The sequence below is a fragment of the Molossus molossus genome, unplaced genomic scaffold (genome assembly GCF_014108415.1).
Source record: "Molossus molossus isolate mMolMol1 unplaced genomic scaffold, mMolMol1.p scaffold_m16_p_1, whole genome shotgun sequence".
NCBI lineage: Eukaryota > Metazoa > Chordata > Mammalia > Chiroptera > Molossidae > Molossus > Molossus molossus.
Window position 1 is genome coordinate 187,710,400 of NW_023425344.1, and position 16,263 is coordinate 187,726,662.

The 16,263-nt window shown below is 41.2% G+C and overlaps 1 protein-coding gene across 1 annotated transcript in view; it reads right to left on the reverse strand.

Annotated features, from left to right (window-relative positions):
* The window catches only part of FAM227B (family with sequence similarity 227 member B), a 234,173-nt gene that overhangs the window by 4,630 nt on the left and 213,280 nt on the right, over positions 1 to 16,263 (reverse strand). Inside the window, exons 14-15 of the mRNA XM_036249266.1 lie at positions 2,514 to 2,591; positions 1,376 to 1,450 (exon numbers count right to left, since the gene is read on the reverse strand). Of these exons, the coding sequence (XP_036105159.1) occupies positions 1,376 to 1,450; positions 2,514 to 2,591 (153 nt within the window). The remainder of the gene's footprint in view (positions 1 to 1,375; positions 1,451 to 2,513; positions 2,592 to 16,263) is intronic.

Below are 16,263 nucleotides of genomic sequence, written 5' to 3' on the forward strand. Positions count from 1 at the left end.
CAGTTCTGGGGAGTCAACAGTTCGGGATTTCTGACTGCACGGGGGTCAGCATGCTCAGGGGTCAGCTGTGTGTGCACGTCTGCAGCCACCATGCTCCCTGACCCAGCCTTCTGATTGCCGTTCTTCTCCATCAAGAGCTCATTTTCGAAAATGACGGATAGAAACTTCACGCTGTGCCCATGAGTCTAACAGGCACATGGAATTGAAATACCCAGATGCGTGTTCCCCCTTCACTTTCTCCAACAAGGTGCCAGTGTATGGGATACATCTGAGTGCTTCTCGCACGTTGCTCTCAAATCCGCTCCACATTCTCCCTTACATCTCCGTGGGGAGAAACCCCGTCCTACACAGGTTTGATTTCCGGGCACTTATCAAAGTCACCTGGGATCAGATCTCATAACTGAGGTGTTGCAAAGGGGAAAGCTGTCCGAGAGAGTTTTGGTGTAAGTGAGTAAGACTCTGAAGGAAGGGGCTGGATTTTCTCCTGTGACTGAGAACCGCGGCCTCGTGGCGGAACAGAAGTGCGGCAGCCTGGCCCACGTAGCCGTGTGGTCCCCACGGGCTTGTCGGGCTGTGCTCACCTGACGCTCATTCTCATGCGGTGGGTGAGCTGGAAGGAGGGGGTTAGTCTGTCTTTCACAGTTTCCGCTGTATACTCTAATTTAGAAAATAAATAAATGAGTCCGATTGCCTTGCTTCAGGGACAGTGTATGTGCGAGGGAAGCAGCAGGGGCAGAAGGGGCCAAAGCACAGCCCGAGACAGAGCAGCTAAGTGGGCTGTTTTCCGAGTGCACATCTTCCCTCAGAGCACGGTATGCGTATGGGCTTGTTTTTATTTATTTATTTTTATTTTTTTTTTATCCTCACCTGAGGACATTTTTCCATTTTTTGTTCAGGTAGAGTGGGAGGGAGAGAGAGGAACAGAGAGAGAGAGAAACATCGATGCGAAAGGAACACATCGAGTAGCTGCCACCCGCATGACCAACCAGGGCCGGGGACAAACTGCAACCGAGGTACATGCCCCTAGCGGGAACCGAACCCGGGTCTCTCAGGACCGCAGGCCGACGCTCTAACCGCTGAGCCAAACCACCCAGGGCAATGGGCTTGTTTTTAAAAAGCCTTGAGCTCAAGTCCCATATCTGGTAGCCTAAAAGGAGATGATGATAATTTTAGCAAGTAATTCAATTAGCAGAGTAGGTGATTATGTGGATAAAGAAAATTAAAGTGTTTCTCCAGATGAACTGTTGAGCAGAAAATTTCTTTGCAGATATGTGAGTTGGTGTATTTTTACATGATAAAATCATTGTGGTTTTATGTAACACATCTGTTCAATTAGAATGTTTTTAAGCATTCCCAAGTTGAATAAGATACAAACCTATCAAGCTCCTTGTCAATTCTTTCCTGCCGCTCTCTTAGGAGTTTGATTTCGTCATTAATTCTGCGCTGTTCCCTATAAAATCAAATATTGGGGTTAAACTTTAAAAGAAAGCAAACTTTTCTGATTGCAAAAGAGGAAATCAACAATTTGTGGACTTTCATGTGTCAGTGAAAATCCTTTACACACCAGTTCCCCAGCGCCCCTGCCCAGTGGGGACTCGGTGCGGGGACCCCCGCACGCTCTTACACACGTGCGAGGGCATCGCTCTGACACCCAGTTGGGCTGCCCTGGCTGCTCCCACAGGGCCTCTTCCTCGGTGCCCACCCCTGCTCTTCCACTGAGCCTAGGAAGTCTAAGGGCTCCCTCTCTGTGCATGTGGGTGGCAGGGAAGGGGGACCCGCGGGGAGCAGAAGCTCAGACTTTTGTTCTGCCTGCTGGACAGGACCTAGCTGGCTGCTCTTCCAATTACCTCTCTTTGATGTGAGGAGCACCAGGCACCCATCCTTTCTCCCACCCAAGACAATAAGACCTCTAGGCAGTGACTTTGACATCATAGAAGAATTGAATCCTGCCAATCTGTCCTTATAAAAATTGATGGACATCTTCTCATTAAGCCATTTCTAGCTTCCTGGCACATAAGAATACCATGGCTGGCCATGAGTAATCATTTTAATTAAGTACAAAACACTGAATATGTTTCCCCAAGGAAACATTTCAGAAAAGACCTCCCTGTCTTGCTTTCCTCAGTACGACCCCAGCTGCCACCCTGGCTCCAGGGACCTCCCTCTACTGAAGACAACTTTTCTGCTCTTCTTCCAGGGCCCATCTTTGTAAATGGACAATAATCCAATATCTAGTGGCCGGAGCTCTCTGCTGGCCCCCCATGTCGGGGTGCATCCCCCCAGTCACACCACAGCCAAGCGTCCTTCCTCCCTTCAGTCCCCGACACTCGCACGGCTCCATGGTGCCCCGCACATCCCCGACACCTGCCTCAAAAGAGTCTCCTAGTTCTAAGATGCTCAGAGGCGGCTCCTCCTCAAGAAGATAAGGAGCTGAGTGTAGATGGTTTCTAAGGTCATTTCCAGCTCTAAGAGAATATGCTTTTATATTTAGCAATAGTATGGCATCAACTTACACCCTAAATTCCTTTTGGTTCCTTGCAAATTGTCTCTTTGCCTCCTTTATAATATCACGGTAAGTCAGAGCAGGTGGTGTGAGAGGGTTGTGGTTAAGGAGAGATTTCCAATTAGGAACATTTAGGAGAGATAAATAATATTCTTGATGGGGAACCAAGGGGTGTCTGGTCTGGGCTTCTGTCATGAAGGGTCTCAAGTGTAAACAAGAATATGTCTGCAGGGAGGAGGGTGTCAATGGGGAAAAAAAGGAGAAACATCTGTAACAAAAAAAGAAAAAGAATATGTCTGCAGTGATACTCAGGACTGAAAGAAGACAATACCCATAGGACCACTTTACACTTATATCCTATTATTTTATCCTGTTATTTGGTCCACACCATCCATAGTGAGCTAGGACTTAACAGTCTCATAAATCATGTAATTACTATCTTTTAAATGATTTTTTTGTGTGTGTGCTTTAAAAGCAGCAACTTGTTAATTGTAAATATTAAAATGTACCAAAAGTTTTGTAACCTTGCTTAGACATTTCTTCATTCCTTTTTTAAAATTAAATTTACATGGGTGACATTGGTTAATACGATTATATAGGTTTCAAGTGTACAATTCTATAATTCATCATCTGTAGACTGTATGTGTGTTCACCACTCCAAGTCAAATCTCTTCATTTCTATACATATGGAGAACCTCAAAGTCTCGACCTCTGAGAGGCTCTGGAGTGACTGCCACGTGTCCGCTGCCTCCCGTAGCCTGAGCTCTGCTAACTGCACGAAGAAAGATGGTAAGCAAGCCCGCCTGGAGTGGTGCAGTTGGTTGAGCGTCGTCCTGTGCACTGAAAGGTTGCTGGTTTGATTCCCGGTCAGGGCACATACTGGGGTTGTGGGTTTGATCCCCGGTTGGGGCATGTATGGAAGGCAGCAGATCAATGTTTATCTCTCCTCTTCCTCTCTCTAGCATGTCCTCAGGGATTAAAAGAAAGAAAAAGAAAGATGGTAAACAGATGGTATAAGTGTGCTGTTAATGAGGCGGGGGCTCTTGCCCCATCTGTTTCTGGTACAGCCTGTGGCCGTGTCCCTAACCCTAATCTGAACCCATGTCTGTGTCTGGAAAGCAGACGCTGTGCTTCTGAAGTAGCAAATGACTCAAGGAGGCTCACTGATAAACGAGGAGCTCTTAAACCAACCCTCTGCATTTTCCAAGACACGGGGGACAGGACTGTTCTACAGCCCCACTCCCCGTTCTGAGCACATGTCAATATTATCTCTATTTTACTCTGAATGCAAGTTTCTCATTTAAAAACATGTATGTTCTATTTTGAGGCTGTCCTAGATGTTTGTTTTCATCTTGCCTGTCTGGTATAAGAACGTTCAGAAAGCCCAGCGGATTTGTTCCATGTGTTCTGCTCACCCTGTCTGCAGGGCTGTCCTAGTGACATTACTAGAATAGGTGCCCGTAGGGACTAGTTTTTTTCTTGATGTGAATCAACTCCTAATGGAAAAATTTCTTAAAAAAATTTTTTTTTTCCTTTATTGATTTTAGAGAGAGAGGAAGTGAGAGGGAGAATAGAACCATCGATGAGAGAGAACGTCGATTGGCGCCTCCTGCACGCCCCCCATTGGGGATCTGGCCCACAACCTGGGCATGTGTCCTGACCAGGAATCAAACCAGTGACCTCTTGGTGCATGGGATGATGCTCAACCACCGAGCCACACCGGCCGGACTAAAATTTCAAAATAAAACTTACTTAGACTGGATCCACATACTTTCAAACTGGCTCTGAGATTTCTTTCCACATAAGAAATACAGTTGATTATTCAATAACAACATTAAGGATACATTAGTCCTCAAATCCAAAAGGGAAGTAGTGTAAACCTCACTTTAAACAATTAAAGCAGAGAAAAAAAACTAAACCTTATAAAATCTACTCATTTTGACAGATGTTTCAGCAAGACAAAGAATATTATTATAAAACTATTTTAGCAGCATGAATGGTTACATTAACCAAGAGAAAAAAATTCTCCCATAATCCCACTTTCCAAACAATGAAACTATTTTTAATTTTCCATGTGTCTATCTGTCATATGCAAATATATATTCTACCTCATTGTTATGGTGTGGTTGCTTTCTTTACCCAATATAGTATCAAATTTCCCCACACATCTAGGTTTTGTACTAATTATTTTAATGTTGGCAAAAGATTTCATTGGGTGTACATTCCAGATGGGTTCTGTTGTCATAATGATTATTAACATGGTGCAAACATTTCTGGGTTTTCTTATATGAAATCACCAATTTCTCCTCTCTTCTCCAAGTGTGTGTTACAGTATGATTCCTCCCCCTACACCCCAAGAGTCTAGCAAGGGAGGACTGTCTCTCTCCTAACTCAGCTCCCTCTGAATTCTGGACAAAGATAGCCCCGGTCTTGCTTAGCTTGGGACTGGTGTGATGCACATGGTCTGAAAAGAGGTAGAGGCCCTGTTCATTATGCCCGCAGGAACTCTGAAGTCCGTTGTGCCTGATATCCACCTTCCCTTTTTTTCCCTACATGTCACAGACTGAGAAGAAGTCCAGCTACATTAGAAGAGAAGGCTCAGCAATGTTCCTCTAACAAGTGATATGTGTAGAATTCAGGCTACTTTTTTTTTTTTTTTTTTTTTTAAATTTAAGCTACTTGAATACCTGCCTTACTCCCCCTGCAGCATAAGGTGAAAGTATTTAGATTCTGAGTAAAAGGACTTCTTCTCTGAGTAAAAGTCCCCCCAAATTGAATATTGTTCTTCTTGTTGAACGCTTAGCATGACTAATGATACACTTTCCCCACAGTGTAGATGGTCTCGAGATTTAATTTGCATGCAGCTATTTCCTGCTAATGTTTAACTTCTCCCTCAAGTGCCAGTTAGAATTTCAAAGACTTTGTCCTTCTACAAAGTTATATTGTGCTCTTGAGTATGGTTTTCATTAAGTATTTGTGAGCAGGATGACATGTTTGTCACTGTGAACTAATTGGATTTTCTTTGCATTGTACATTTATTATTTACTTACTACTGGTCTTGAGACAAAGAACTATGTTTTATTATAAGTGATTAATTTTGAACCTATGTCATTATGAAATGAACTGGGTATACATTTTTTAGGAAGTCATTCTCCTTGTCCACACAATTTGGTCACAGCTGTGCATGTGTGTTGTGTAATGAGGTTCTGAACTGTATGATGTTGGTGCTGACTAAGCCTCAGCATTTTCTTGCACTGTTTAATGGTGATGGTTTTCAGTAGTCTTCTGTTAATCAATGTTTGTTAATAAATATCCTAATTTTTATTCCCTTCAGATACTTAAAGCCACCCATGTTTCCCAACTGTAGAAAAATGGAGCACTCAAAGCTTACAAATTATGACAAATGGCTACTTTCTGTTCCTTGAGGATGATTGTGGCAACATGTTTTCCAATCCCACTGTTTGGACAGACCTCACACTTATTTTCTCATGCACTGCGACATGGAGGTTACATGGCAGGACACTAAGTGGACAAGGAGCCATTTGGGAACCAATAAAGTGGTCCTGGTCACAACAGTTGTGGTTGGGACGTGACAAACCAAGACCTGGAGACATCCTAGTGGCCTCAATTCAGACTCCGGGGTCTTTGATCTCTGTTTAGAATCACAGAAACATTAGAGAAACAAGGAAATCATAGGGTCCAATTTGATTACGTTATGGAAATAGAAACTGAGGCTCTGGAAGGCAAGTGACTTGCCTTTGAGAGCTTGGGTGTGTGTGTGACTTAGAAAAAGAATGTCTGCTCCTGTCTGCCCAAAGGATTGTTCTAGAATGAGGCTGCAGACTTTGCTGCCCCCCTCCTGTCTCTTGGAGACATTCCTTGGCGTGTCCTCAGAGGTGCTCATGAGAACACCGGGGGTAGGGCCACAGTACCCATTCTACACACAACTCTATCGTGTAAGAAATAAAAGGAACCTAAGCTTCGAGCAGTGGCCAGAATCTTCTCCTTGATACACAGAAATTCATTTAATTCTTAATCCTAAAAGTGAAATTCTTGAAATAACTTATTAGTATGTGGCCCAAACTGACTTTCAAGAAGTTATATTCTGCTTGCTGTTTACCTTTACTTATACTTCAAATAGTTTCATGTTAGATTTACAGGAGCGTCAAACATCCACAACGTGGCCATGTATCTAAATTTGAAAGAAAATTACTAAACACACGTGCTTTGTTCTATGGGAGATGATACCACTGCGAGATGATACCAGATGCTACGTGGCCTGGTGCTGTGTGTAAAATAGTAACACTTACTGTCTTAGTAAGTGTCACTATTTAACCCACCATTAGCATAGTAGGACAGTCTAGAAAACTGGGGGGACAGACGTAACTAAAAGCATCCCACAAGCTCGCAGGACTTCTACCGGGCGCTGGAGCACAAAGATGAGGAAGGCACAGTGCTTGGCTTCAAGGAGTTAGGAGGAAGAAAAGGCCGCAGGCAGTTTTTGAAGTAGGAGACAAAGAACTGTAGAAAAACAAACAAACAAAAGAAATAAAGACTATTACAGTCTAGCGACCTGTTCTGCTTTAGTGCAGGGCGGCCTCAGATGGGATCGGGGAGCTCCTCTGTGCTGCCCGGGCTCGCGAGCAGGCCTCAGGCGCTGCCGCCGGTTCCCTGCCGTGGCTGCGGGGGTGCGTGGTGGCCTCACACTAGGACCAGTGCTGGTTTGTAACAGGTACCGGGGTCAGGTACCGGGGTGTTTCCTGTTCTCCACGTCCTGAACGAGCTTTCTCATCGACATCTCCAAGTAGCTGAGTCCCAGATTACATCCTGAGAAGCCTTGTTGTCGTCGGGAAATTATTTTTTGCTATATTGTTTAAGAAGTCAGAGAAGTATGATGTATATCTTTAGGGAAAATTTTCATTAAAATGGTGAACAGAGAAAGTTTTGGTGCTGCAAGAGGTCGGCTCTAGCTATCTGGGAAATTTAGTTATGGGCAACAGTTCACTCCCTCGTAAGACTGGAGAAACAAATTGTTGATTTATAGAGACCCCACCATTTCTATAGTTCATGTCCTTCAACACACACAGCTCCAGCAGTTGTCCGGAGGGACTTGGGCCATCCTTATTACTTCCATCGACCCCTCGTCCCCCTGCAAACCATTCTACATAAACACACACACTTTGAGTTTCCTTTGCCAGTTCAGGTCTGGACACATTCCCTAGCCCCCTGCGTGTGACTGGATGGTACATAAGTCCCTCCTCTCCAGACAAATTCTTGACCCCTCACTTCCCTGGGACTGACCACACTGGATTGTAAGTGATAAAAGCAAGAATGCATGTGAGGCGACTACCCAAAGGAGCCACTTTGGTTTTTCTCAAGTAGGCAGGACCTCAGCCCGAAGCTGGGATGGGGTGTCCACTCTGCGACATTGGGAGCACCTCAAGCATCTCGCGGGGTCATGAGGCGGCAGCGGTTTTCACGGGTGGACGCAAAGTCACAGAGTAGGTTTTGCTTCATTTTCGGCCGCCCAGTGGGAGCAGAAATGGGTTGGGTGAACACAAATCACAATCTAGTCCATTTTTTACAGTTTTAAAAGGTATTTCCTTTTAGTCCTAAATTTGAAATTTCAAAAAGCTATGGCTTTTCCACTTGACTTTTTAAATCAACCAGTCACTGGTATAGCAAGAATATCCATTTTTTCAACGTTTGAAGATCATTTAAACTATTTGAAAATGAAGTTTTCTTCTCTTATTTGATACAAATTGGGCTTTACCACATTTATACCAAATTAAAAGGAAAAAAAAAAACACACCAAAACCCTAAACTATTACTAATTCTCCAGGATGAAAAGCCCTCCTGCTTCCCCTCTTATTTTTCCATTGAGTCATGTTTATAATCAAAGTCCAAATTGTGGCTAAAGGATTAATACAACCTACTCCCTAGAACCTGATTACCCAAGGCAAATAAAGTCTTCCATTTATTTCACTGGTTAGTTTAATAACAAGTTTGCTGAATTGTGGTTTATATCTTGTGTATTAAAAAAGAGAAGAAAAGAAAAACCCTAACTAGAATTTAAACCAAGTCTGTAAGAAAAAAAAAGGCCGGATCTTACAAGCAATTTTGTAATTGTCTCTGCCTCAAGGTGGCTGCAGAATGCTTATACACATGCACATACTTACTTATGTGAAACAGAACCCATTTCCTCAAGTTGTTAAAAGAAATATGCTGTTCGTTCCCCCACTCCCCCACACCACTTTTTTTTTTTTTTTTAAACTTGGCCCCCACTCTTAACTGGCAGAGTTTGCAGAAAGAAGAAACTCAGCAACTTACTCAGCAAAGTTTAGACTAGCTTTACTTAAAAGTCATCTAAAAATAAAAACAACCCCCCCCCCTTTCTCTTCTAAGAGCAACATTTAAATACTTCCTGTATCCTTTATCCTATTACGCCTCCAGGGTGTTTTTCTGCTTATAAAGTGCTCTATTAAATAAGTCAAATGTATTTTTCAAAATTTAAAATCTGGCCCTTTAAGGAATGTTTGAGAGCCCAGCAGGAGAGTTATTACGTTTTCTGAGCACCAGTGGGAATTAAGTAAAGGGAGTCCATGGATGAGAAATCTGACTGTACAAAGGCAATCAGAATTGTATATAGATACAGGTCACTTACAAAGTCATAGACGTGGGGGTGTGTGTGAACAGAGAGTGACAAGCTTTCTTTTATGAGTTGAAGTCATGCTGTAAGGAGCAAAATAATCTGCATGGTGCTGAAAGTAGTTTATCTCTGAGAAAAAAAAAAGACTATGATAAAAGGGAAAAAAACCCAACCCAAAAAAGCAAAATGTAAAGGAAAATTGAAGAGTTCAGATGGGAGATTGACTTTGTTGGTAGTTGCGTATGAATGAACAATAAATGGATGAATAAAATAACATATCATTGTAGGCTCCTAAACTTCTAGAATGAGAAGGCTGTGAGTGTCACGGCAAAAGAAAGTTCTTTTGCCAAAAGACAAATAGACAAAAAGTTACCTGAAGGTGGGGATTATGGTCATATCCTTAGCACATATCATATTACCCAGCACATAAGTTTTTCTTATGTTTGTTAAATGAGACATAAGAACAGTCTGGAGTCTGGAACCAGGCAATGAAGGCATATTCAGACACTTAGCAAGATTTGATGTATCTGGACAATAATAGCTAGAGCAGGCAACACATTTAGAATTCACGGTGAGAACTGGGGCAGGAGGGGAAGCTCAGACAAGGGCCGACGGGAGCGATGTACGGGAGTGAACAGGCGCCAAGGAGAGAACACTGATAGACAGCCCAAGCTGCTGCATGAGACAGGCTTCCTCACATACAGCACTTCCCCCTTAAAAGCATGTTTTCTGGGCCATCATGTACCTGTAACTATTTGTATGCTGCACACATTCTTATAAACACCACACTGGACCAGGCAAAATCTGCCTCGCCATATGCTGTGGGCATCTCTGCATGGTCAAGGAATTGTTTTCAGACTCCCCTGCCCTTACTTAGAAACTATCCATTGTGTAGATAACTTTTTGTTGTTAGCCTTTTTTGTAGCTGTTAGAAGTCATGGAATGGAGGAATAAGAACTACATAGGCACAGTGTATTTGTTTAGGACCACTCACTGTACAAGTACAAGATTTTGTATTTTAAATGTCTTCTAAACACAAAAATGACTACTGGATATCATCGTTAGTTTAATTCAGTACTTAAATGCTCCTGCTTCTAGATCATGTTAATGAATGAACTCTAGAAAATGTGGGAAGCCATCTGGCCAATTCTGCCAAACTGTTGGAGCAGGTAGCTTCATTTCATGGTAGCAAATAAGATCCATAATACAATGTTTAATTTAAAAAATATGTAATTTCCACCCACTTTTTCCCTACTGCTTCCATTTAATTAACTATTGGGGATCCAGAGGAAAATAAGTGAGCAGTCAATGAATTGTTTTCTCTGTAATGGTGAGAACTAAACCTGATAGTGCTGTCCCTGTGTTAAATAATACTGGGAACACACTGGCCCAGGATGGGTTTTCTGCGAAGCAGACAAAAAATGAGGATCTGTTGTGCAGGAGGTTTAACAGAAAGTGTTCTTGGGACCAAAATCTGTGGTATGCAAGAGAAGGAAGTAAAATTGGGCAGAGGGAGAACCGGAACGGTGATCATGGTCCCCATGAAAGTCTAAGCTGACCTATAGGGAGTTTCAAATCTGGTATGTTCTGAGTTGGGACAAAGGGGCCTCAACCTTGGGGACCTTTGTATATCACATTAGTCAATGGACATGGGCTGCCTTGAGAAAGAGGTATGATACAGTTATCAACTGCTGCACAATTAACCCCAAACTCAGTGGCATAAAATAACAACCATCCTGTATTCTTATTATCTCTATAGTTCTGGGTGTCCACTGGGTTCAGCCAGGTGGTGCTTAGTTGGGATCTAGCATGTAGTTGTGGTCAGAGGGGGGCTGGGGCTAGAGACATCCCAAAGGCTTCCTCACTCACATGACTGATGGCTGATGATGACCGTGGCTCAGCCTCAGTGTGGTGCTAGCTCGAACACGGCCTCTCCATGTGGTCTGGGCTCCCTCCTCACACAGCAGGTATTTCTAAGAGCATTCCAAGAGCAAACACAGAAGCTGGACAGAAGAAGCCTCAGAAGTCACACTCTGTTGGTTGAGGAAAATAAATGTCTGCCCAAATTAATGGGAGAAGTGGTGAGGTCACAATGTAACAAGAGCAGGTCAGAAGGATGACATTGCTGTGGCCGTAAAAAAAAAAAAAAAATATATATATATATATATATGTTTTTTACATATATAATATATATTATATATACTTATAATGTATATTATTTACATATATAGATATAATCTGCCATAGAGAGTGACCTTGAATGAGGTCACTATCACCACCTGAGGCAATCCTTGTAAGGTATTGGCAACTGAGAGATTTCTACCATCATTATTCCACCAGCAGCTGAAAAATAAGTTCTTTATTTTAGAAGTGAACCTAGACATTCAGAGCATCCACTACATATATTTTCCTGTCCATTTTTGTTCTTTCTCCCTCCAGCTTTAATGAGATATAATTGACATATAACATTGTGTAAGTGTAAGTGTACAACACTGTTGATTTGATACACATATATATTGTGAAATGATTACCACAGTAGCATTAATTAATAACTCTATCACCTCACATAATCATTTCTTTTTTATGGAAAGAACATTTAAGATTTCCTCTCTTAGCAACTTTCAAGTACAAAATACAGTATGTTAACCATAGTCACCAAGCTGTACATTAGATTCCCCCAAATATTCATCTTATAACAAAGCTTGTTCCCTCTCACCAACATCTCAACATTTCCACTATGCCTAGTCCCTGACAACCACCATTCGACTCTCTGTTTCTGCGAGGTCAGCTTTGTCAGATTCCACATATAAGTGATATCATTGAATATTTATATTTCTCTTAGTATAATGCTCTCAAGTTCCATCCATGTTGTTACAAATGATAAGATTTCCTTTCCTGAGGTTGAATAATATTCTATTGTCTGTATAAACCCATGTTCTTTATCTGTTCATCTACTGAGGAATAATTAGGTTGTTTCCCTCTCTTGGCTATTGCAAGGCTGTAATAAACATGGGAGTGCAGATTCTGTTCTCGTTTCTTTTGGATATATACCCATATGTGAGATTGCTGGGTCATTTGGTAGCTCTATTTTTAATTTTTTAAGAAACCTCCATCCTGTTTTCCATAGTGGCTGCCCCTGTTTACATTCCCACCAACAGTGCAGAAGGGTTTCCTTTTCTCCACATCCTTGTCAACACTTGTTATTTCTTGTCTTTTGATGACAGCCATTTTAACAGATATCTCTTGTGGATTTGACTGACATTTCCCTGATGATTAATTATGTTGAGCATCTTTTTATGTACCCGTTGGCCATCTGTATGTCTTTTTTGGATGTTGAATATTTGTATGTCTATCCAGTTCCTCTGCCAATTTTTTTAATTGAGATTTTTTTTTGCTATTAATTTGTATGAGTTCCTTTTATATTTTTGATATAACCTCTTATCAGATACATGATTTGAAAATATTTTCTCCTGTTCCATAGTTGCCTTTTCATTTTGTTGATAGTTTCCTTGCTGTACAGGAGCTTTTCAGTTTGGTGAGGTTTCATGTTATTAATTTTGACTTTTGTTATTTTGCTTTTAGTGTCATATCCAAAAAGTTGTCATCAAGATCAACATCAAGGAGCTTTCCTCTGTTTTCTTCTAAGAGTTTTACAGTTTTAGGTATTACATTTTAAGTCTTTTATTCATTTTGAGTTAGTTTTTGTGAGTGGTATAAGACAGAGGTCCAATTTCATTCTTCTGCATGTGATTATCCACATTTTCCAACACTATTTACTAAAGCAATTATCCTTTCTCTACTGAGTGTTTTTGGCTTCCTTGTCAAATATTAGTTGACTATATATATATGAGGGTTTATTTCTGGGCTGTCAAATCTTTTCCATTGGTCTATGTGGCTTTTTTATGCCAACTTATCTGATAAAGAATTCAAAATAGCTGTTTTTAAAAATCTCAATAAGCTACAAGAAAACACAATTTAATAAAATCAGAAAAACAATACTTGAACAAAATAAGAAGTTTAACAAATAGAAATCATAAAAAAAAATAAACCCAACAGAAATTCTGGAGTACAGTATGCAACACAACATACAACCAGTATGATATATATTTTCATGTTACTAATTACCATTCTTTCATTTCAGTTTAATTAAGTCCTTTTAGCATTTCTTTCTTTCTTTCTTTTTTTTTTTTTTTCTTTTTAATCCTCATCCGAGGACATTTTTCGTACAGATAGAGTGAGAGGGAGAGAGAGGAAGAGAGAGAGAGGGAAACATCGACGTGAAAGGGACACATCGAGTGGCTGCCTCCCGCATGACCAACCAGGGCCAGGGACAAACTGCAACCGAGGTACATGCCCTTAGCGGGAACCGAACCTGGGTCTCTCTGGACCGCAGGCTGATGCTCTAACCGCTGAGCCAAACTGGCCAGGGCCCTTTTAGCATTTCTTCAAGGCAGAATTAGTGATTATGAATCCCCTCAGCTTTTGTTTGTCTGGGAAAATCCTATCTCTCCCATTTATGAAGAATAACTTTGCTGGATAGAGTGTTCTTGGTTGGCATTTTCTTTCAGCACTTTGAACATATCATCATCCTACTCTCTCCAGGTCTGTAAGGTTTCCACTGAGAAATCCGTAGATTGCCTTATGGAAAGCTCCCTCATGAGTTACAGATTTCTTTCTCTTGCTCCTTTTTGACAGTTTTATTATGATGTGTTTTGAAGAAGATCTCTTTAAGTTGAATTTTTTTGGTGACCTATCAGCTTCATGAACTTGAATATCCAAATCTCTCTCCAGACTTGGAAAATTCTCAGCCTTTATTTAATTAAGTATCTTTATCCTTCTCCCTCTCTGCTGGAACTCCAATAATTTTCAGGTTATTTCTTTTGATGGTATCCAATACATGAAGTGAGCTTCCTTTACTCTTTTTCATTCTTTTTGCTGTGTTCTTCTCTGAATGAATAATTATAAATTCTTGCCTTCCAACTCACAGATTCTTTCTTTGCTTGATCCATTCTGATATTGATGTTCTCTATTACATTTTTTCATTTCATTCATTACATTCTTCAGCTCCAGAATTTCTGTTGGGTTCATTTTTTTTTTAATGATTTCTATTTCTTTGTTAAACTTATTATTTTGTTCAAGTACTGTTTTCCTGATTTTATTAAATTATGTTTTGTTGTAACTTATTGAGATTTTTAAAAACAGCTATTTTGAATTCTTTATCAGGTAAATTGAGATCTTTATGTCTTTGGGTTTGGTTACTGAAAGATTATTGTGATCTATTGGTGGTGTCATGTTTTCTTGATTTTTCACATTCTTTGAAGTTTTGTGTTGCTGCCTTTGCATTTGAAGTAGAAGTCACCTACCCTAATCTTTGCTAACTTCCTTTGGAAGAAAAATACCTTCTGTCAGCTCTGTTAGGGATTCTGAATTTTCTTAGACCGTCTATGAATACACCCTGCTCCACACTTCTTGCTCCCTCTTGTGGCAGAATTCTTTTAAAAAAATTTTTAATTAATTAATTTATTTTTGTTACAGATGTTTCTCCTTTTCCCCCCACGATTCCCCCTCCTCCTCCCTCCCTGCCCTGTCCTCAGCTTTGTTGTCCATGTCCATTGTTCATGCATACATGCATATAAGTTCTGTGGTTTATCTCTCCCCCACCACCCCCCTATTTAGGGGATTGTCAGTCTGTACCCCACTTCCACATCTCTGGGACTACCCCATTCCTCAAACTGTTATGTTCATTATATTCCACAAAGAAGTGAGATCATATGATACTTGTCTTTCTCTGTTTGGCTTGTTTCACTTAGGATGACACGTTCCAGGTCCCTCCATGTCATCTCAAAGGATAAGAGATCTTTCTTTCTTACAGCTGCATAGTACTCCATTGTGTATGTGTACCACAGCTTTTTTATCCATTCATCTACTGGTGGATTCTTGGGCTGTTTCCAGATCTTAGCTATTGTAAATAGCCTTCTCTTACCCTGAAACACTTCAGGATGAGTTCTGACAGCCTTCATTTTGTGTTCCCAAAGGCGGCACTAAGTCTCAAGTTTGTGGTCTCTCCCTGGCCCACAAATTTGGGCCGGCACAGGCTTTATGTATGTGCTCACTAGTCATCTACCAAAGTTCATTGCTGTTGGGAGAATGCTCAGAGAGCTCGCCATAGAGTATGAGTGTGTAAGGGTGAGGCTCATGGAGCACTGGGAGGCTTCCTGATAGAGTCTATGACCCAGTAGAATCTGCATCTATTTAATGCCCTCTGAGAGTCCCATCTGTTGTTTCTCAGCCTTTTACCACCCATTCAACTCACCATTCAGTACTCTGGATGGGGCAAGAGAAAAATGAACCCCTTTTATAGCAACCACATAGTAAGGGAAGCCATGTTGTCACTTACAAGGTCTCACTTTCTGCAACATGAGAAACCATGAGCCACTATGAGATCCACAGCAGGGACCAAGGTCTGTATGCCTATTTCCTGATGCACAGGTGGATGAGACTCCTCTTGGGTTCCTTGGTGAATGGTACTCGATCCTACAGTTTCCACAAAGTCACTTTTTTCCAAAGATTGATGCCACATCATTGTTGTTGAGAGGGGGACATGAACAAAGGGTATCTTATTCATCTATAATACTGATGACACTGCTGTTCTTGTGTTAAAAACTTGTTGCATACTTGTTGCATGCATACTTGTTGTTTTGTCCTTATATGTAACAATGTTGAGAATAAGCAAAAATAACTTCACTTTCTTCTAAAGGTAAGATTTTTTTTTTTTATCTTTATTGTTGAATGTATTACAGATGTTCCTCATTTTTCCCCCATTGACCCCCTCCTCCCCACTCCCGCCCCCCTCCCGCCGTTTCCCACACTGTTGTCTGTGTCCATGGTTATGCATATATGTTCTTTGGTTTATTTCTTCCCACACCCCAACCCCTTTCCCTCTGAGGTTTGTCAGTCTAGCAAAGAATTTGTTCTTCTTAATCCCTTTACCTTTTTCACCCATTCCCCCAACTCCCCTCCCATCTGGCAACCAGCAAAATTTCTCTGTATCTATGAGAATGTTTCTGTTCTGCTTGTTCATTTTGTTTGTAGATTCAATTGTCAATAGATA